Raw genomic sequence first — 21,983 nt, 5'->3', positions numbered from 1 at the left:
ACATTAAGAAGGACAAGAGGTGTTTTGAGAGATGCAGCTGTACTTTGCATGCGGTTTTGGTCCCCTTCCCACTGCAAAGAGAAAAAGAGAGGATTTTACATTTCATTTACAAGGCATTTAGGGCTCTGCGGCTCCTGAAGGAGCTGGAAGAAAAGTGCTACAGAGAGAGAAATGTGACAGTGCAGACAAAAAGTGGTCTGCAAATGGCATATTCACTAGCATACAAATGCAGCCCTAGAGAGCTCCCAGGTAGGAACATCTCCAGGCTCTTCCCTGTCTGCGAACTCCCTTTGCTGTCGCCTGTGCCGCAGAATGGGGCTCTGCAGACAAACCATGTGAACTAGGAGGCCAGGAGCCAGACTATTTCAAAGGGTGGCGAAAGAATTAAGGCTCTGGCTGCACCAACACAGAGCAGGGACTTAGCTGGGTACTGGACTCCCTGAGACCAGACCCAGGTTCCCAGCTCTGTGAAAGGGTAGGAAAACAAAAGCAAAGCGATTTGGACTTTTAAAGAAGCTTTCAGCTAAAGCTTTTACAGAAATGAAGCCATCAAAGGGTACGAGAGGAAGTCCTTTCACAGCTAAATAACTGGTTAAAAGACAGGAAGCAAAGGGCTGACACGAATGATCGGTTTCTGCAACCAAGGGAGATTACGGACGGGATATCTCAGGGTCTGGGCTGGGACCTGGCTTATCCAGCATATTCCTAAATACTCTGAAGAAGGGACGGAGAACGGGATGCTAAATTTTACAGATCACACACATACGAGCACAGGAAATAAAGGGAGAAGAACAGCTGCAATGGCTCAACCAAATATTCATACAGCCCACTGTCTTTTCTACCACAGTCATCCTAACCAGAAGGCGAGGGAAGACCGAGGCCAAGGCAAGCACTTTTTGTGTTCCCACAGCTCTTCTTCTAGGCCCCCCATAATTCGCAGCTCAGGGACTTCCCGAGCCGGTGGTGGCCCTCAGGAGATCTCTCTTCCACAGACTTGTCCCCTTCTCCCATTGATTCACCCTCCTAAACCCACATCAACCTTCAGTAGTGATAATTTGTGGTTCTGAAGAGCCCCACGCTAAACTACGCAGGCGTCTCCTCTCTCTTGCTCGGCGCTTGCCATTTATTAGCATCGTTTGATGCCCCCTAATGCTCACAGCAGACGAGACAGTGCAAGGCTGGTGCATCTTCTCTCCAGGCCCCTTGGTACATCCAGGGCTCCGGCATGTCTCCCCTCAGCCGGGCAATCCTCGTCTACGTTATGAAAATCAAAGGTTACAAAAGCTGGGATGGGGCAATGAAATGGAAAGGTGAATTCAGTGCCAAAAACCTGCAAATTCAGGCACACGGGCAAAAATAACACTACGTAACGTGGATTTTCGTGGTTACAGGCTGTAAATTTGCTGTTACTACTCAGCTGCTAGCTGGGAACTGCTGAGGCTCGTTCTTTGAGAGTGCCAAATTAACGCTCAGCAGCACTCAAATGTGCTAATAAGGTAATAGGAAATATTAAGAGAATAATAGACCCCTCCCAAAAATCCCACTGTCCCGAGGCACATTATATCTGCCATATAAACCCAGGGGCCTGCAGTTGACAAAGGGGTGTAGGGGGGCACCTCTGGGCTGGGGATCAGGGTGGTGACCAGTGCCACCAAGCCCAGCAGGAGGCCGGTCACTGGTGGTGGGTACTGGGATCCAGTCCCATTTAGCACCTTCGTTAATGATTGGGATGGAGGGTCGTGCTGCTGCCCAGGGCAGGCTGGAGACATGGGCTGACAGGATCCTCAGGGAGCTCAAGCGTAGGAAAGGCCCAAGTCCTGCAGCAGGATGAACCCAAAGCACCGGGAGGGGCTGGGGGCTGCCCAGCCGAAGCCCCCTGACCGAAAAGGGCCTGGTGGGCACCAGGGTGAGTGTGACCAGCGATGCTGCTCACCCCCCCCTGGGGCTGCCTGAAGGGGAGCATGGCCGGCGAGGAAGGCCGGGGCTCTGAGCCCAACCGCAGCACCACAGGCTGCCCGGAAAGACGGTGGAGACGTCCCCAGAGACGTCCGGGACCGGTCTCCGGGTACCGGCCGGGGCAGGGTAAGCCCGGGCAGCCCCCGCAGCCCGGCCGGGCCCCTGAGGGGAGCGGCGGGAGGGGGGGTCGCCTCAGCCCGCCCGTCGCTGCTCCCCGCCCCTCCAGCAGGCGGCGCCCTTCGGCTCCGCTCAGCGCATGCGCGGGGGCCTCCCCGACTTCCCCCCCCCCCCCCCCGCCCCCCTGCCGGAAGCCTCCGGGTCCCGGCAGCGGCGGCCGCCCGCCATGTTCGCGGAGCTGAACGAATTGCTGGACGCCTCCCCGCAGCGGCCGGAGACGGTGAGAGGGCGGGCGGGAGGGACCGGGGCCGCCGTGGCGGCAGTGGGGGCCCGCCCAGGGCCTGCCGGGAGCTGTAGTCCGGGCAGCGCTGCTCGCCGGGAGCCGCGCGGTGCGTGCTGGGAGGGGCGGGGCCTCGTGAGGCGGCGGCGGCGGGAGCGCGGCATGGCGGCCGCCTCCGCCTCTCCCGGGGTGCTTAACGGCCTTCGCGCTCTTCCCTTCGCCCGGCCCTGGCTCCCCGCCTCCCCTCACGGCCCTGGCTCCGGTATCCGCCGCTACGGAGGGGCTGGGCGCTGTCCCCGCAGCCCTCGGCCCCCGGTGTGTCTGTGCGTGGTCGCTGCCGTGCCGTGACTAACAGCAAAAAATGGGGGTAAAACCGGCTCCTCCGGGCCCTGCGGTGTATTCTACAGGTTTCTCTTCCTTTAGGCCACTCAGTTTTCATCCATGCAGTTTTTGTGCTAATGAAATCCCGCTGTAACTAAACACCCTCGCCCTCTGTAAGAGCCGTGAAGCGCTTCGGGTAAAAAGTTAATAAAAGATGCGTGTGTGACACATTACTACATGTTTTTTCCTGATAGATGCTAGCTTAGATAATAAAAGCAGGTTTGGGGTGATAATTTATTTCGTAAGTCTGAGTTTCCCCCCCTGCTCTCCTTGTAGAGCTTACGGTGTGAGTAGGGCAGCTTTCTCCCTGGGCTGGAAAACACCAGTGAGGTAATTCCTTGTCAGCCTGCCCGGAGCGGGGCAGGGCTCGTCTGCTGGGGAAGAAACACCGGGGAGAAGCTGGGAGAGTGCTGCTGGATAGAGGTCAGGGCCTCGAGGCTCGAAGCAAACCTGGTAGAGGTGGTTGGCTAAGGCTCGGTGGTAGCGGTGTGGCTCTCCATAAAGGATAGACTGAGGCTGTGTAAATTCCCAAGTCTCCGTGGTTCCTGTGGGTTGATGGTTGGGTTTTTAACGCACGTGAAATGCTAAGCGAGGAGCCCTCGGTGGAGGTTGTTGGCAGAGCGGAGCCTGTGCTCTAAGGCGGGTTTGATGGTGGAGCTGTGGGATGAGCGGGGATGCTGTCATCCACAAGCCTGGTTTTGGAGGCGGGGGCCTCACCTCGCTGCCAAAAGGAAATTCTGCAGAGCAAAACCAAAAGGAGATTTGGCCTGAAGAGCCTGAGTTTGGACTTGGCAGCCCAGGCAGGACCCGACAGGAGCTGCACCAAAGGCTCCTCTGTGTGAGGAATTGCTTGGGATTTGTGTCTCCTCTTCCTCTCCCATCAGCCGGGGACTTGGACTTCCCACCGCACGCTCCAGATTCCTCTTTGTCGAGGTGTCTGGGAGTAGCGTAGCACCAGAATATGGCTGGCTGCAGAACGAGCGGTGTTCCCTGATGCCAGAGTTGGAAGGTTGAGTTCATACACTGCGATGTGGACTAACCCGGTAGTGAATCATGAGCATTCTTGTTTTGCAAGTCCCTCTCTGCACCGCTCAGTGTCACCGATTGCTGCGCAGAGCCGTGCAGTCCGGGTCTGGGCTCTTCCCCTTGGGAGTTAAGGTCCGTGGGGTGTGCCGAGATATCTGGCCAGGGCTGGCTGGAAATCGGTGTCCCGCTGTGCTTCAAAAGCATCAGCCCTTTGCAAATCTTTTCTTCCCATCTCTGCCATCCTGATTTCTGCATCTCTGCAGTTGCCATTTTCAAAGTGCTGACAAATGCCTTCACTGCAGGGCTAGTGGGTGGATGAAGCTGCCGCCTGCGTGGGTGTATCTGACGTGTCACCGCTGAATGCTTGTGACGCCCGCTGCTGCCCTGCCAAGGGATTTTGGCAGTTTCTAACAAGTAGCTGCAGCTTCTGCCTTGGAGCCTGCAGGTGGAAAGAGTGTGAAGGCGGAGTGTGGAGGGAACAGGCTGGGGCAGACGGATGGAGAAGGTGCTACAAGAAGGCCTTGCCTTTGGAAGTGCTTCGTCCCCAGCAGCGTCTTTCTGGGCTTGAGAAGGATGCGCAGAAGGGGGAAGAGAATCAGACCGCGCCTCTGTGGTGGCAAATTGGGGGCTGCGGGGTTTCTGCACGCTGGCAAACAAGGTCCTTGGTGAGGGGGCCAGGACTTACCTGCTCCTCAGCAGGAAAATTCCTCTTGCCTGGCAGCAAGGGGAAGCCGCCCACCCTCAGGACCCCCAGGGACCTGGTTTCTTCCAGCCAACTGCTAAACAATTTGATATATGCCATCTGTGGGGATGGGTGCCAGAGGTGCACGGACCTGCATGAAAACAGCATGGCCCCAGGGGTTTGCAAACCTTGGAAAGCCTCGCAGATTCCTGCTGGCTTTGCATGCCTTCCTCCTTGTGTCGACACGACTGGTAGAACCCCGATTCCTGTATTTGTATCCTATGCTCTGGAGTTGGTAAAGGCTTTTTGGTAAAGGTCGCAGTTCTGCGACCACAAGCAGGATGCTGGAGTTGCCCAGAGCTGTTGCCTGCCTGCCTTTCTTCCTTCCACCAGCTGTGCTTTGGTGCAGCTGCTGCCTCTGGAGATGCGTGGTTTGGACATTTCCACCCCTGGCTAGCTGGGCATCCAAGCATCAGAAATGAAGAGTTTTGAGTGCTCTCTAAGCAGCTGCAGTGTGACAGTGAAGTGAGGGTTGGCAGGATTTAAGGGTTGATAACTGGAAGGTTTGAAAAAGCGAAATAATGTATGCTCTGAATGATAACACCCTGCCATGTTCTGCGCAGCGTATGTGGGAGCAAAGGAGAGAGCCTTTCGAGAGCTAGCAGGCGAGGGAGGGGAACTGGGGTGGCATTCAGCCTGCTGTTGCAGGGGGCCATTGTGGGGAAGAGGAGAGTTGAAGGGGATGGAGTCGTGCAGAAGATAAACCACTGAATGTTTGAGCTTAGGCTGTTTGAACCCAAAGACCGCTCCAGGCTTAGCCGTGGAGGATACATCTCAGCAAGATGCTCACCGGGGTGGTGCCTCCTGTTATTGTAACGGACACAGAGGCATAACCCTTTTCTTGGCTGGGAAAGAGCTCTCTCTCTGGCTGAGGCAGAGCAGCGCTTCTCTACCCTGGCTTCTGCTTTGCATTCCCTGCAGACGTGTTCAATATTTGCCGTTCCATTAGCACCGCTTTATAACACGTTTTAGGGGCTGGGGAGTTAACTCTGATAGATGGCTTGTGAATTGCCTGTGGGTAGATTGCTTGTTACTGCAAAAGGCTTTTTCTTTTCTTCTAATAGATTGTGGGGGGGAAAAAAAAAAGCATTGATAAGTTCTTTGTGATTAAAAGCAGCCCTTCTATGATTTGTATTGATTAAAGAAACGTCTTGACTAAGGTTTTAATGGAAACAAATGCCTTGATGAGACTGGTACTGATAACAAGCATGCACTGATGAACGGAATTAATTTCCTGCGTGATCAAAACAAGGTATATACTTTGTGCAGAGAGCTCTGCTCCAGTACACATTTTGATGATAAGGTTTTCTGCTCTGAACGTGGCATGTTTGAGGTAAGCCTGGAAGAGGGGACAGGGAGGGCTGTTTGGGGACAGGAGAAGCAGCAGCTGTAGCAGGGCTGCCATTTTAAGCGCACAGGCGACGCTGGCGGTGGCAGTGGGAGAATAGACTGGGAACAGAGTGGGTGGCTGTTGTCCCCCTGCCATCTGTGCCACTCGGAGTAGAAAGATGACTGTGAATTGGAGGAGAGGGGGACAAAGCTGGGAGGTGGAAATTGCTCGCAGCCACCCATGACGACGGTGTCCAGCACCAGGGGCACGAATACGTGCGTGCTGTGGATGTGCCGGCACTGGTGAGCGCAGTGCTGCTCGTTGGTGTCCTCTGCAGCAGACGGGTGTTTCCATCTGAGGAAGTGGCTCTTGGTGGGCACAGGGCGTAGGGGTCCAGCTGGGGTCTCAGTCTAGGGCAAGGGCTTTTAGCTGGTGGGCACGTCTTTCAGAAAGCAGTGAACTCAACATCTTCTAATGCCTCCCCGTGGGCTGTCCCCAGAGGAAGCGCTGGCATCCCTTTGTAAATGGACGGTGGCTGGAGCGCTGCTTGTCGCTTCTTTCTCTGACTAATACCTGCAGGGTTTCACCTAGCCTGAGCAGACATCTTGTCTACCAAGATGGAACTGGGAGCAGTTTGTGCCCTCATCTTCCTCTGTTAAGTTATTTTGCTGCTTCTTTTTCAGGGTAAATTCACGCTGCTGCGAGACACCAGAACAGATGGCAGCTTCCTGGTGCACCATTTCCTCTCCTTCTACCTCAGAGGTATGTCAGCAGCAGGACTCTCCAAGGCAAGGGTTTGCCTTTGCCTGCTCCTTGGAGGTTCCTTCAGCGTAAAGTGTTTCTGTGTGAGCAGAGGCTGGTTTTGCAGAGCGTGAGGCATCCTCGGATTAGCACAGAGCTTTGGGGTCAGGATTTATGGATCCCAGTCCTGACTTGTTCTTGGGACTTGCTCTATATCCTTGGGTTCATCCCATAATTTCTGTGCACCTTGTTTCGTTATTAGTGCAGTGAACGTTGTAAATCACATGGGCATCTGATAGTGAGGTGTTGACTGTAATTCCTTCACTAGCTAGGTGTTTTATAATGTAATTAGAAATATCAGGAACAACTGGCTGGTGGTGAGTGAACAAACAAAGAAAGAGCCTGGCAAGTTGCCTAATTGCTTTTCTGCTAACAGTTTCACCTGTGAGTAACCTACCAGCCCCTGCAGAGCGGGCGCTGGACTCATGGACTCCTCCAGCTTTCTGCTGGCAAAGCAGGCAGCCCAGCAAATCTGGTACCTATCAGACTTGAAACTTAGCTCAGAGTGCTGTGCAGGTGGCGGGGCTGAGTGCATCCTGCCCCCCATAACTGCCACTTCCTCAGCTATGGCTTTACCTCATTTTTAAAAAATTGTTTTACTTAATGAAACAGTGAAACTGCAGGAAAGCCCCTGGAGAGCAGGTTATTAACAGTGTGAACGGTTCAAAGGGACAGCCCTGCCGAGGCACTGCCTCAGGGTCTGCCCGCGTCCCCGCACGGCTCTGCTAACGTGCTGACCCACAGCACTGTCCTGGGAGTCGCTGCACGGAGCTGCCAGTCTGCCTGGGAAAAGTCTCACCATCCCTGTGGGTAGGCAGCCCTTTGGGATTTAATATCTCAAGGCAGTGTGCTTGCTGTCACCCTCTCGTTTCCACCCCGGGACCTGGGTGCCAGTTACTCTGTGTCTGTAGCACCCCCATGTTATCCAAGTACCCGCTTGGTGCTCAAAACCTTTGGGAGCTCCCGAGGGGTCAGTGAAGGCTCAAGTGCGGCCACTGACTTGTTCCACTTGAAATCCATGTCCTGCTCTCTGGCAGGGAGAAACAAATACTGATTTTGTTCATACCCAAACCATAAGGCCAGGTTGTCACATGCCGGGTTTTCCAAAATCACATTTTAGTGAGGTGTTTTTGTCAAAATTGCTTGTTCTGTGGGTTTTTTTTTTCCCAGTCAAGGTCACTTGCCCTACGAGAGCCAAAACAGGGATTTTTGGCACATCAGTGGTTTCAGTAGTTTGTGTCACGGTCGGCTGTTGGCCTCCTTGCAGCAAGCAGTGCCAGGAGATCCCAGGGCAGGATGGCACGAGACAGAAAAGGGGCCTCCTACTTTTTTTATGTCATCTTTTTCTTGATCTTTCCCTTTCTTTTTAAACTGACGAACATTTTCCCTAATGTGGAAATCCTATAGAAAGGTGAAAATTGAAAGCCCAGCCACGAGCAAATGAGGGGCTGCCTAGACCTGTCTCACTTCAAGGCCTTTCCAGACAGATTTGTAGCCTGGCTGCTGTGATGTACGTGCTTTGATAGTGGCAGCTTGCAAAATTGAAATGATAACCTGTCTTTTTGTCTTCTCACCCAGCTGGCTGTAAGGTTTGCTTTGTGGCCCTGCTCCAATCCTTCAGTCACTATAACATCGTAGCACAGAAGCTGGTAAGTCTCTCGGCATAGGTTAATGATTACAGGTCTGGGTAGTTTCTGTTGGGTGGAAAGGAATGAGAATGGGGAACAGGAATTGCATGTGAGCAAATGTTTCCAGATCTTGACGGGGACAGTCAGGATTGGTGCTCCTGCGGCAGGGGATGGAGAGCACTTCTTGCTGGAGAAGGGATGTGATATAGGGCAAAAACCTGGCTACGAGGCTCACTGCAAGGGCCCCACCGGGCTCTGCCCCGGAGAGGGCAGAGAGCTGAACAGCTGCTTGCTTGCTTTGTGCTTAGAAATGTTTTCTGGAGATCGGCATTCCTCAGACAGGCCCAGACTGGCAGATGTAGTTTCATTAGTGCTTTGGGGAGAAAAATGCTGGGTGTCTACGTCCCTAGGGCCTCTCTGTACGCCTGCAGGATGTGCTGGCTGTACGGCACAGGAGCTCCTGAGGTGACTTTATGCTCTGTCCTGCGGTTACGTTGTGATGAAGTGCTTTGGGCTGAATCAGCTGTAGGTTCAGGAGGACACCTGTATGCCTCTTTGGCCTCTGGGCCAAGCCATCAGTTTGAGCCGTCTGAGGAGCCACAAGCGCTGAGTACGTTCTTATGGATTTCCTTCCCGTCCTGAGTCAGGCAAGGATTATGTGTACCCTGAAACGAGGAAATGGAGAAACAAAGTAGGCAGGGTCATTCCCAGTGTCAGCAAATCAGTCTGAGCTCTGGCTTTAAACTGCATCTCTCAGCTTTTTGTACAACGCTCACATGTGAAATGCTCCGGTTGGGAAGTCCAGGTGACCTGCCAGGGCCAAAGGGATGAGGGCTTGCATTGGTCCTCCCTCCTCTGCTTCTGCTGGAAATCCCAGCAGTGCTGCTGCTTATAAACACTTTCAGGTGTTGAAGAACCAGGTGTTGCAATAACGGTGTATTCCGCACTGTAAATGTGGGTTGAGTTTCGGTGCTTGCTAAACAACTGTATTTTATTTACTACTCAGTTTTTACCTTTTAAAAGGAGATCAATGGTCTGAGAGCTCAGACCTAAGTTAAATAAAATGAACTGAGCAAACGCAGCATTTCCACGTGGAGCTTTAACTCACAGGCAGATACTCAACATGCGATTCCCCTGCAGAGCCCATACCCCACTGCTGAGCAAACCAGCCTCTGTGAGCACTGAATAGTTCTGGCCTTCGTGTTGCAGAGAGGAGGAAATCTTGGGGGGAACTCGCTAAGTGGGACAGGAAACAGGGCATAGCAACTGGTGTAGGTAGGAGATTCAGCTGTTAAATATGGGATCCTTGCCTACTGTAAAAGCAGCATCCTGTTTGTTGGTGTGTTTCCTAATGTGGTGAAATTTCCCAGCGCACAGCTTGTGCGTGTGCTTTTAATAGGTGCTGTTGTCATCTCCCTCGTGGGAGAGTCTGAGAAGGGAGAGAACATGAAGATTAGCTGGAGCACATGTGCAATGCAAATTGAAATGAGTTGCTGTCTAATGCTTCAACAAAAAGGTTACTGACATGAAGGGAGGTGATAAGAAGAACAATACAGTTTGCCCAGGGGAGTTCAGGGAAGCGATTACATTTGCCCGCCGCGGTGAGCTGTCACCTGTCCCGTTGGTTGCAAGTCTGAGTCAGTCTTACGTTATAACTTCACAGGTGCCCGTGTGGTTGGTTGGTGTAAATTCTTCCTAAGCTCTGAGGAGTTGGAGGTCGTAACATCAGTTATTTATAGCTGTCTGCAGTTTCCATAAGATCTTGTCTTTGCTTTAATCCTTCTTTGCCTAAATGAACACATCAGGCTGAGTAAAGGTGGTGTTTGGCAGGGTAGTTTCACTCTTAGACTTGCTTAAGAATTTGCTGCTGTAGATCTCTACTGGAGACCAGCTGGGATGTCATTTACATGGCTGCAGCAAACCCCGATTTCAGGCGGTACCCTGACCTGTGTCCTGCTGCAGTTAGGTGAGCTGTGTGCTCCACCAAATGACCGGCCGCTCCCTTCCCATCTCCTCTTCCTCGGTGGCGAGCTCAAGACCAGCTGCCCGGTGCTCTGTGTTGGCCGGGAGAGTTGCAGGGGTCAGGCTGTAGTTCCTCCAGGAACTGCTTGGAAGAATCTGGCCCGTGGGCAGCCACCTGCGTTATGTTATCCCAGCCACAGGTTAAATCTTCCATGCATAATCATTCCTAGCAGAAGATTATGCATTTATGAAAGACTGCAGTTGGAAGAGCTTCATAACTTGGTGATGCTCCTGTTTCTGCTGGGAACGAGGTGGTCCCAGGCCTAGGAGGAAGGGTCCTGGAGCCAGGGTCGTATTATACAGTCTTTACAGTGATGTTTTGTGGATCTGGTCCTTGTAGCACCTGATGTATGGTGATATACTGAATATTTATACATAGTGAAGTAATGCTTACCTTACGTACTGCTTCCGTACAGTGTTGCCAGGTCTTACCGGTCCAGAACCAGTTCCTTATGGGTTAGCTAAATGCAGTAATGTATTTTTACTTGCAGGAAAAACCTTCCCTGGATTTTTGTGCCTGTGCTGGCTCTGCAATACTGGCTTCACACTTTCCTTTTCTGCAAATCCTGCTCTTTTCATGAGGATCTGCACTTAATTTTAAGGGACAGTTAATGTTATTTGTCATGACCTTGTAGAGAACATGCTGGGCCGTAGCAAGACAAACAGCACCAGGGCAGCTTGCCAGATTGCTGTTCCCACCCTCATTTGTACAATGTTTGTTTTGTTTTAAAGGAAAAACATATTTGTCCCCATTTGGTCTCCCTTTTGCCTGCTCCCCTGTCCCCTGCCACAGTGCTGAGATCACAGACCAGAGGACATCGCCTGGTCACCTCGGCTTTCCCCTGCAGGTAGCTGTACTAGAGAAGAGACCTTGGCCAGTTGCCTGATCACAGATCCATCGCACTTTGTACCACGGCTGTGTTTGCTGTTTGAGCTAATGACTGCTGCCTCCCATGCTCCATTACTAGTTCTCTCCTGCAAATATTTTGCTTTCCCTTATGAAATGGCCAGCGGCGAGCGGCGGTTCTGGTTTGAAGGGACGTCACTGCTGGCAGGCCAGTGGGCTGCCACGCTGCCCAGCTGGCAGCATCCCGGACGGACGAGAACAATTGTGCTCCGTTGCGGAGCTCGCAGCTCCAGTCACGCTGAGCTGCTGTTTCAGAAGCATTTCTGGGCTTGATCGATAAATGACAGATTGCCAGAGATAATGTCTGCGTGCTCCTGGTGATAATGGAACGTGGTGCTGCGAGATAATGAAAGCTTTCAGGGCTGGTAATGCACGCTGTTTGGGTGCTCTGCAGCACTGTGGCTCTGCAGCAGGGACGTGTGTAGTGTCTGTGGCAGTCAGGAAGGTGCTGTTGGCCATTTTGAGCACTTTTTCCACCGTCTCTGAGCTGTTCTGATGCTTCCTGTGCTGCTTCCAGAGGTCACATCGGGTGGGCTGCTAGCTGTGAGACAAGCAGAGGTTTGCTATGGCAGATGACTGCAGTGGGGTGAGTCCAGGTCTCCATCCAATGCTGTCTCTCTGGGACCTGGTTCCCCAGCTGGAAAATGAGACTGGACTTCCTGGGTCCACCCAGGAACGTCATGGCACCGAGGAGATTGAATTCCTGGTCTGACCCACAAGCACCCTGCCCCTGGCTACCTTCCTCTCATGCTGTGGCCCTTCTCTCTGTCATCCAGGCAGGCCCTGGTGTAATAGCACTAAGCTGCTGGGTATTTTAAAGAGGGGACACTGTTTTCTTGCTGATCTGAAGTATAGAGAGTTTGTGTGTGCAGGCAGAAATGGCTGAAGCAAAGTTAAAATCAGTTACTGAATTATTGACATTAATAGTGAATTTAGCCACTGCTGCAGCAAAACATCTCAGCAAGTGCCGAGTCCTATGGACTCCAAAAATTCACGAGGGGAGGAGGTTTGTGAGACTGCTGTGCAACCCAGCCCCGCTTTATGGCACGTCAGGTATTTGCCGGCCGTTCCCTGCTCCTGGCCTGCCACATAAAGGTTCTTCTGTCCTTGGCTAGAAACGTTTCCATCGTGTGTGCTTGCAGTTGCCCAAGAGGCTTCCTTTAGCTCTCCGTTCCTGCCCTGCTTTCTGGCACGCTTTTGGTGAGCAAATACCACCTGCAAAAGCCGAATCCTTCTGCCTGCAGCCCACATCAGCCTCTGCTGGGCTCGGGGCTGGCAGGAGGTATGGCAGGGAGAGGGAAGGGCCCCAACGCTCTGTAACAGTCTCATTCATGGGAATTACTGCTCCTGGCTTGCCTGGGAGAAGGGGAAAGGAGAGGAGACAATGTGGATTAGATGAGGCAAGAGCTTGCTGCAACACTTGCTGGTTAATGCTGTTCATTGAGAAGGTGCTTGAAAACAAAAGGGATGTGTCCAAAAGTGCTGGCTGGTGCCTTGCCTGAGGCTCTCCTTCCCAGAGTTTTTTGTGGCAGGTTGGACCAGTTTCCTCCCAGAGCATGTGTGGAAGACCAGGAAAAAGAAGGGCAAGCTCAGGGCTGATTTAAAAACTGGATCTGAGGTGGGGACATGTCAGACGGCCTTCACCTTGGAGTAGCCTCTGCTTGTTGAAGTATCTCCTGGCCGTGATGGAAGACGTTGCCTCCGATCCGTTGTTTTCTAATTGCCGTAGACAGCGTTTTCTGGCAGCAGCCCTGATGAATGGATCCTCTCCCCCTCGCCTTTCAGCTGGGAGGGAAAGCAGTGGGAATCTGTCTTTCCTCTCATTAGCACTGAACCTGTGGCAACTGATAAGCCTTGCAGGAGCTCAGGATTAATCTTCCTGGAAAGGACCTCTTCCTTATCTACCCAGACCTTCTCTCTGGAGGTCCTCATGTGGAAATGCCATGCTCACAAAGCAGCTGGGCCCAGCCCCTTGTAGGGATTGTCTCATTGATCAGATGCTTAAGATGTGGCTTTACAATCTTTTTTAATAAAAAAAGAGAAGAAAAGGGGGTTTAAAATGTTCATGTACATTTTCATGTCAGAATAACAGGAAGGTCGAGCAGGTGAAACACGGGGGTAAAAAGCAGGAGGCAGAAGTGGACACATCTCTTTGCTGCATCTCCCTCTCGTGTGTGAGCAAAGAGAGCGCGGTGGCTCTCAGGGTGTCGTGAGGACTGGGAAATGCTTGGAAAACCTCCAAGGTCTTTTCAAAAGAAGGTGTTGGGACAGTGCCAAGCACAGCGCTCTGTTCAGTGCTCGAGGTCCTGGGGGAAGAGCTGCTACGAACCTTCCCCTTGCTGGGCGACTCAGGCTCTGTGCTCAAGTGTCCTGCAGCTCCCAGCACGACTGCTTAGGAAATAAGCAAAAATCTGTATTTTCTGTGATGCTTATAAAGTATCTTCCAGTGTTCAGGCAGAAGCCAGTCCCAGCTTAAGGTAAGGGCTCCTGCTCCTGCCCTAGGACTTACCTCTGTTCCTGACCAGTCCTGCTCAGCCACCTTCTTCGGAGGGTTCAAAATCTCGCAGCATCCCGAAGGGATATCTTCTCTTGGGCGACATGGGAACTGCTTTCTCAGGATGCTTGTTTCTGGTTCCCTGCCTCTGGCTCACCGGTTCTGCCTGTCAAGCAATACTGCATTGAGCTAAACCTTCCTGAACTCTTTGTAAACCATCTATCTCGCCATCTTCTCCACCTACCTGCTGCGTTGCACAACAGCCCTATTTCCAGGCTGCTGAGATGCTGCGAATCTTGGCGTTAATGCTCCTTGGTTCCATTTTAAGAAATCACAGTCCCGTTGTGAAATGTGGGAAGCAACCCACACTGGAAAGCCAGGCAAATTTGCAATTCTTTCTGCCAGGAAACGCACAGTTTTGCCGAGGTTTAAGATAGTGCGCATGAGATATCTTTGTATGAACGTGTCAGTAACAGGTACTAAATTTTCTCCTGAAAGGTGGGCTGATGCAGTTACCAGTAAGCTGAGGAGCTGTAGAATGGTTGGCAAAAGTAGCCCTTGCTGATGAAAGAAAGGAGGATGAGACAGGAGTTCATGAATTAGATCTCCAGTTGGGGTCTGCTGCGAGTCTGCTGCAACTCTGCCAGGGCTTTCTCTGTTGGGGCTGGACGTGCCCAGCACGTGGCTCTTGAGGTCGGCCTCATCATCAAGCAAGGCTGAGAGCAGGAAATCTCGGCTTCAGTTTGAGTTGCGGCCCCAGGCAGTTTGTTATGGTCCCTCCTCCTTCTCCGAAGGGGAGTCAGGGCTGAGGCTGCTTTCCGTGGGAGCCCTGGCCACGCTGCTCTCTCCCAGGCATTGTGCAAGCGTCGGGATGCCCAGCCCACGGCGTTCTCCAGAGCCGGGCTGTGCCTCGCTGAGGTGTGTGGGTTGTGCTGGGGAGTCGTTATTGCCACAGCCATGATTTGGAGATAGTGAAAGCCAAAGGCTTTTGCCACCCAAGAAGGGAGGCTGAGGAAATTGCTCACAGCAGGGTCCTTGGGGCAGCGTGGAGAAGCCTGTACCCATCCTCTCCCTGCCTCTGGATAAGCAGCTGTTTTTCTCCCGTGCAATGAGGCTGTCTTCCCAGGAGCAATTCCAGGATGTCTGAGCCCCCAAATCACAGTGGGTTTTTTTTTTATCTCCTGGCAAAATACAGGAGAGCGAATGTGTCCACCAGTGTGTGTAACAGAACTGCCTGTTTCATCCCCTGTGCAGGACTCACTGAAACATTGACTTTATTAGCACATTTAGATAAGACTTGATAAAAATTGGCTGTCAATCCGCTTGGTTCTGTTTGCACCATTCCTCCAAAGCTGCTCTCTCTGCAACATCATGTTTTCCTCTCTCGAGGGAGTCAGTCTGACGGCTGCCAAAGAGCGGGGACAGCTTGTCTTCTTGGAAGGCCTCAAGTCCTGCCTTGACCTCTTGTTTGGAGAGGAGGAGGAGCAGTCAGGACAGCCCAGTCCTCTTCAGTTTATAAGGTAAGCCTGAGCGGTTGGTGGTTCTGCTGGGGCTCAGCGGGACCCCCAGCACAGAGCTTTTCCCCGCCTCGTGTCTTCTGCCATTGCAGCCAACACCGAGAGCATGAGCGAGGTCCACAGCTAAGACCCGGCTCCCTTTGGGCTTCCCTCCAAAGCCCAAGGACTCAGTAGCTGGACACCTAAATGAAGGGCAATGCCAGCACTGTGCACACTGCTGTGCTTGTCCTGCCCTGTCTCTCCCTGCTGCTCAGATTCTGTCCCCCTTTTCCAGCATTTTGGGGCAATTTCTGCCCCCATCCTCATTGCCAAGCATGTTGTAGGTCTAGGGAAAATTTATTTCAGCACTCAGCAGGCTTGTGTCAAATAAAACTCCATCCAAGCAGTTTTATTCCTTTTTTTAAATTATTCTGAGTTTTATTCTCATCCAAGAGAACAGTGCTGCTTTAACCATGCTGGTTTTTGTTGTTATTCCCACTTCATTTTCTCCACGTCCCTGATGATTTGATAGAAAAAATCCACTGAGGGCTGTTCAATTGGAAGATACCACCTCTGGGTCAGGCAGCCTCTGGGCAAAGGATGGCTGTGTACTTGCCCTGTTCCTGTATGTGCCCGGCTCTCCGCTGTTTCAGACTCATGCTGCGGTAGATGAGCCTTTGGTGAGACCCAGGGCAGGCACTGAAACCCCACAGACCCCTGTGCCGTGGGACCGTGCAGCCCTTCGGGTCCGGTTGAGTGGGTGTTGCTGGAGTATGGCAGGATCAAGCACTGGACAAGTTCGAGAATTGGGCCCGTGTGAACCTCATAAGGTTCAACAAGGCCAAGTGCAAGGTCTTGTACATGGGTGGGGGCAACCCCCGGTATCAATACAGGCTGGGGGATGAAGGGATTGAGAGCAGCCCTGCCGAGAAGGACTTGGGGGTACTGGTGGGTGAAAAGCTGGACGTGAGCCGGCAATGTGCGCTCACAGCCCAGAAAGCCAAACCTATACTGGGTTGCATCACCAGTAGCGTGGCCAGCAGGTCGAGGGAGGGGATTCTGCCCCTCTGCTCCGCTCTGGTGAGACCCTCCCTGCAGTACTGCATCCAGCTCTGGGGTCCTCAGCACAGGAAAGACATGGACCTGTTGGAGTGGGTCCAGAGGAGGCCACGAAGATGATCCGAGGGCTGGAGCACCTCCCTGATGAGGAAAGGCTGAGAGAGCTGGGGTTGTTCAGCCTGGAGAAGAGAAGGCTCTGGGGAGACCTTATAGCGGCCTCCAGTACTTAATGGGGGCTTATAAGAAAGATGGGGACAGACTTATGATAGGGCCTGTAGCAATAGGACAAGGGGTAATGGTTTTAAACTGAAAGAGGGGAGATTCAGACTAGATAGAAGGAAGACATTGTTTACGCTGAGGGTGGTGAAACACTGGCAGAGGTTGCCCAGAGAGGTGGCAGATGCCCCATCCCTGGAAACATTCCAGGTCAGGCTGGCCGGGGCTCTGAGCAACCTGATCGAGTTGAAGATGTCCCTGCTCATGGCAGGGGGGTTGGACTAGATGGCCTTTAAAGGTCCCTTCCCACCCAAACTATTCTATGACTCTGTGACCCCTGGAGCAGGGCAGGAGGGTTTCACCGCACAAAGGCGAGTAAAGGAGCAGGGACTGTAGGGACGTGTAGGACCTGGTGGCTCTCACAGCAGTGGGGACAGCAGGGAGGGTGCAGGCTGGCGTTCCCTGCGTTGGGTCAGTGGGCGAGGAGGGGGACACACAACCCGCGCGTGGGCCAAGCTCCTCGAGACCTCTTTCTTCTCTTCCAGTGAGAGCGCTTCCGACCTCAAAGCCTTGTTTGAATTTGTCCGGACATCCCTGACTCCCGCCGACAGCGACTCCTGGAAGGGCCCAGTGCTGCTGGTGGATGACCTCAGCGTCCTGCTCAGCTTGGGTGCCACGCCGGTGGCGGTGCTGGACTTCATCCACTACTGCAGAGTCGCCGTGTGCTCCCAGCTGAAGGTACTGCTCCCTCCGCATGCAGCGTCCTGTACGCTACGTGTACAGAAGAGCCTCTGGAGCAAAGCCTGGCTTTTTTTTTTCTTTTTCCACCTGTGCATGATGAGGTTTTGGAAGGCTTTGGCTGTCCAAGACATTGAAATCATTGCTCTCGGGCCACTCTCAGGGAGTTGTGTTAGTCCCTGGAGCACCTGTGTAGAGTCCTTTGCAACTGGTTTTCCAGGAGGTGCTGCCCAGAGAAGGGCTCTCTCTGTCCCTGACATGTGAGGAGGGATTCGAGGTGTAAAACATTGTTTCTTAGAGCTCCTGGCTCTCCAGAGATCTCTACTCACACCCATGTTTGTGTGTGTGTGGGAGGGCAGGGAAGGAAACAGGTTATGAAGGTAGTGGGAGGCTGATGAGTCTCGCCGGGGACAGAGATGAAGGTCCACTTGGAGGGGACATGAGTCTCTGCTTCCACCAATCTTCAGTGTTGCTGTGCATTGCACCAGCTGGTTTCTAAGGGCGTGCGACAATGCAGCACTTCTACAAAGGTCGCCCCAGTGATGTGCTAACTTCTGAGAGCATTGCAGCCAAAAATCGTTACAGTCACATCCATCCTTTGCTATTTACATTGCAGCGTCCCCCACCCTGGCCAATTCTCTCTCTGCTTGAGTGAGAAATAAAGTAGACGGTGTCAGGTTTTGTTATCCTGCACTTCATATGGTACCAGGGTGTTTGTGCTGTAAATGCTGACAAGGGATGTTCTGCTTGCTGGGAATATTTACCTCCAAAACAGCTAAAAAAAGATGATAAATCATGCTAACACATTTCTATTTCTGTCTAAGATGTTCTGAAGCTTTAAAGTACATTTTAATTGATTGGGAATTTCAGGTTGTTTTAAGTGCTTGGTGACCTGCATGGGCTCAGGCAGAGACTCTTGGGATGTATTTTTAATAGAGCTGGTGTTGCGTTGGGGAGCTCTTTGCTTCTTGCCAGAGCTGTGAAGGTTCGAGCCTCATAGCTCTGGCTGCGGTCGTTCGGCCACGTCTTTATTTAGCTGCTCTGAATTCATTCAGAGTTGCCATTTGCGTGGCGTGACAGACTGGTTTAACTAGACAGCTGTCGCATAACAAAGGCTTGATGTATTTTTAGGCTGCATATTATATGTGTGTGTGTGTGTGTGTATGTAAATACAATATATATACAGCAAGATGTTTCAGAGTTTTATATATGTATCTGCTGTTTATTTTCCCAGCGGACTTTAGCTCAGAACCAGCCGCCGTGCTGCGGGATGTCTAAGTAGCTTAGTTAGCAGGGCATTTGTGCAAGCTATCTCCCCTTCCTTACCCTGAGCGGATTAGGAATCAGCCAGGGGCTCATCGCTGTCTGGTGCTCTCCTTCCAGGGAAACATCGTGGTGCTGGTTCACAGCAACGAGGATTCAGAAGACGAGGAAAACGAACTGGTTGTGAACTCCCTGTGTCATCACAGTGACCTGATCCTGTGGGTAGAGGGGCTGGCGACCGGCTTCTGCAAGGATGTTCACGGGCAGGTAATGCACAGGAGAGCACGGAGAGGTGGCACGCGTTAATGTCACGCACGACACTGCCTGCAGGCCCAAGGGTAGGCGAGACATGCTCCATCTGCCCCGCGGGAGATGGCCCAGGCCCAGCCTGGTCTGCAGCACGTCTAAGGACTAACGAGCAGCCTTGCTGCCGTCACCAGGATCTGCTGGAGCACCCGGGCTCTTACAGCTGTGACTCCGCTTCTGCGGGGATATTCAGGGACACCCTCCCACCTGGGGACTCCCCCATCCCTGGAAGCTGGAAGGGGTTTATACAGCAGCTGCAGTGCAGGCTGTCTCCTGCCCCAAGATGATGGCAAAGAAAAATCTATCTATTTCCTGGGAAGCTTCCCCAAACTGTCCTGTCGGTGGATCTCAGCCTGGCTTGCAGGGATCTCTTCTGGGCTGGGAGGGCAGCTGAGTCGCTGGGGCCTGGTTACTGCGTGGTCTCTCATCAGGGGCTGCCACCAAGGGGGCTGGTTACAGGCAGCTGCCTGATGGTTTTTCTGTCGGTGATCCCCCTTCCCTGCAGGCCAGCAAGAGGTGCAGGGGGTGAGGATGCTGTGATGGGGGTAGCCAAAGGGATGATACTCCTGTTCCTTTCCCTTTGCAGATTAAAATAATTAGGAGAGTGTCCTTGGAGCTGACAGCGGAGCAGGATCTCGTCCAGATCTACCAGTATAAGATCCAGGACAAGAACGTCACCTTTTTCGCTCGAGGGCTGTCAGCTGCAGTCCTGTGATGCTGCGATACTGTGCAGCGCTGTGAGAGTAACGCGGAGCAAGGCCGGGGAGGCTGGTACCTCTAGACTGGACGTGCCACCAAACCAGCCTGGCTGCTTCACCAGCGCCTTCCAGGAGCGGTGCTGCAAACTGACCCAGGAGGGAAGCTTAAACGCCTGTTGAAACTGCGTGCCAGCGAGGGGATTAGCCTGCCCAGAGCTTGCTGCATCCCTTTGTCCTCCCACCCCGTTCCCAACGTACGCAGGCCAAGAAGAAGAGCAAACACTTGCAAGAATGGCCCTTAGAGCGTGTAAATACAAGCAGGGGGGGATGCCCCGCGGGCTGGGTGTGCCTCACCTTTTCCAGTGTGTTAGGGCAGGGCAGTGCCAGGCGCTGCTTCGTGGAGGCATCACCCCACCTTCCTGCTGGCGCTTAAGGAGATGACACAGAGCGGGTGGAGGCAGGGATGGTCTGGGAGTGTGTTGCAATTCGTACCTTTCTGCCAGCTCTGGCGCAGGAGAGATTTGCTCAACTCCCAGCTTCCACACAATTAAAAAATCTATAGCTATATGTATAGTCCCTCGCCTTGCTGCGCTAAGACCTAGAGGCTGCCTTGCTTGGTTGATGTCTTGCTTTGTTTTGTTACTTTCCCTCTTTTCATGTGAAACCCCCATGCCTGCGTGTGTCTGTTCAGCGTGCGGCTTCCCAAGCTCGTCCTTGGCTTTGGGCAACGGACAGACGCTTGTACGTGAGCCTCTGTCTCAGCCACTGCTTCCCGGTCACGAATCATTACTAGCACTTATATTGAAGCATTGTTGGGGGCTAATAATCACTAATTTTAATTAGATAAGGCTACAGTCATTAAGTAACCATGGATCTCTGTATGGGAACCACTCCCCACAGGCTCCTTTGGGAGGGGAGAGAAATGGGCATCTCCCGAGCCTGGGTGAGGAGACGGCTTTAGGTCCCCCTCCCTCCCCATGGATGCAAGGGGCAGTCCCGGGAGCAGAGCTCAGACCTGGAGGTCTCCTGGTAGATGCTCTGGCTGTAGTGGGAGATTGTCGTGGTTTAACCCCAGCCGGCAGCTAAGCACCACGCAGCCGCTCACTCACTGCCCCCCCACCCCTGGGATGGGGGAGAGAATCGGGAAAAAAAACTCGTGAGTTGAGATAAAGACAGTTTAATAGGACAGAAAGGAATGAAAAACAATGATAATGATGATAATAATATGACAATAGCAATACTAAAAGAATTAAACTATACAAAGCAAGTGGTGCACAATGCAATTGCTCATCACTTGTTGACCAATGCCCAGTTAGTTCCCGAGCCATGATCCCCCCTCCCAGTTAACTCCCCCCAGTTTATATACTGGGCATGATGTCATATGGTATGGAATAGCTCTTTGGCCAGTTTGGGTCAGCTGTCCTGGCTGTGTCCCCTCCCAGCTTCTTGTGCCCCTCCAGCCTTCTTGCTGGCTGGGCACGAGAAGCTGAAAAAATCCTTGACTTAGTATAAACACTACTTAGCAACAACTGAAAACATCAGTGTGTTATCAACATTCTTTTCCTACTAAATCCAAAACACAGCACTATACCAGCTACTAGGAAGAAAATTAACTCTGTCCTAGCCGAAACCAGGACAGAGATAAACGACATCCCGCACGCTTGTGAGAGACAAGAGCGACCTGCCAGGTCCTTTGCAGCTCCAGAGCCCGGGTAACAACTCCAGCAGTGGGACGTGTTCCTGCTTTTTCCACGCAGAAATGCTGCACGGCTCAGTGACCCGTCCTGCCGTGGGTTTGGGAACAGTCCCCTTTGGCTTGAGCTTGGGGAGCCCTGGCACGCTTGGAAGCTGTGCCTGCTTATCGATAGAGACTGGGCAGGCTCTGGGGATTGTGGTGAATGCTGAGAGGAACTCGGGAGGGGGAACGAGGCCCCGTGTGTGCTTTAGGATCACCTGACCCTGCTATATCAGAACGTAACCCATGGGTGTCTCTGTGCTGCCAAGAACAGTGCTGAGTCGTGTCTCCAGACCAGCTTTGCTCAGCAACCTCCCACCTCCCAGGCTCAGGTGGTGCCTCCTGGGCCTGACCCAAGCCCCAGAGTGTCACGGGCCCAAATTATCTTTGGTGGGTGAGCCCCGAGCTGCCCGTGTGCGTGGCCCAGGCTGGCAGCCGGATCCTGAGTGTGGCATGCCAGCGGTGCTTGGGGTGCCCAGCCCGGCAGCCGTGGGGCTAGGAAGCAGCCAGGTCCAGAGCTTACTGTGCCTAAACCTTCATCCAACCTCTGTGTGGAGGCAGAGCCGGGGACATCGCCACGGCTTGGGGTCCCGAGTGCCTGTGAGCTGTGCACAGAGTCCGGGGCTCCTTGGGAAGGTTCCTGGCAGCTGGTGGTGCCTGGCCCGGCCGTGGTACCGCTGCTGGTGGGTACAAAGCACTGTACCCTGCCCTGGCAGAGGCAGGCTGGTGGCTTGGTCTCCTCCCACGTCACACAAACCCTCAGGCTGGTGCCTGCCCTGCCTTGTCGG

General features: G+C 53.0%; 1 protein-coding gene across 1 annotated transcript; it reads left to right on the top strand.

The window, feature by feature from the left end:
• The first annotated feature begins 2,299 nt into the window (after nucleotides 1-2,299).
• On the top strand, nucleotides 2,300-20,643 carry ELP6 (elongator acetyltransferase complex subunit 6). The gene is made up of 7 exons (XM_050915660.1): nucleotides 2,300-2,353; nucleotides 6,516-6,594; nucleotides 8,212-8,282; nucleotides 15,074-15,204; nucleotides 17,001-17,193; nucleotides 18,577-18,723; nucleotides 19,349-20,643. The coding sequence occupies exons 1-7, from the start codon at nucleotides 2,300-2,302 to the stop codon at nucleotides 19,475-19,477; spliced, it is 804 nt and encodes a 267-aa protein (XP_050771617.1). The 3' UTR covers nucleotides 19,478-20,643.
• Nucleotides 20,644-21,983: the final 1,340 nt, after the last annotated feature.

This window comes from Gymnogyps californianus, chromosome 2 (assembly GCF_018139145.2).
Source record: "Gymnogyps californianus isolate 813 chromosome 2, ASM1813914v2, whole genome shotgun sequence".
Lineage (NCBI taxonomy): Eukaryota > Metazoa > Chordata > Aves > Accipitriformes > Cathartidae > Gymnogyps > Gymnogyps californianus.
The sequence above is the reverse complement of the archived record's forward strand: the minus strand, read 5'-3'. Positions and strand labels throughout refer to the sequence as shown.

Bases quoted from the DNA above. Each gene is read 5' to 3' on its own strand.
- ELP6 (XM_050915660.1), top strand. From the start codon at position 2,300: ATGTTCGCGGAGCTGAACGAATTGCTGGACGCCTCCCCGCAGCGGCCG. The intron at 2,354-6,515 runs GTGAGAGGGCGG...CTTCTTTTTCAG, and splicing joins CCCCGCAGCGGCCGGAGACG to GGTAAATTCACGCTGCTGCG. The intron at 8,283-15,073 runs GTAAGTCTCTCG...TCCTCTCTCGAG, and splicing joins ACATCGTAGCACAGAAGCTG to GGAGTCAGTCTGACGGCTGC.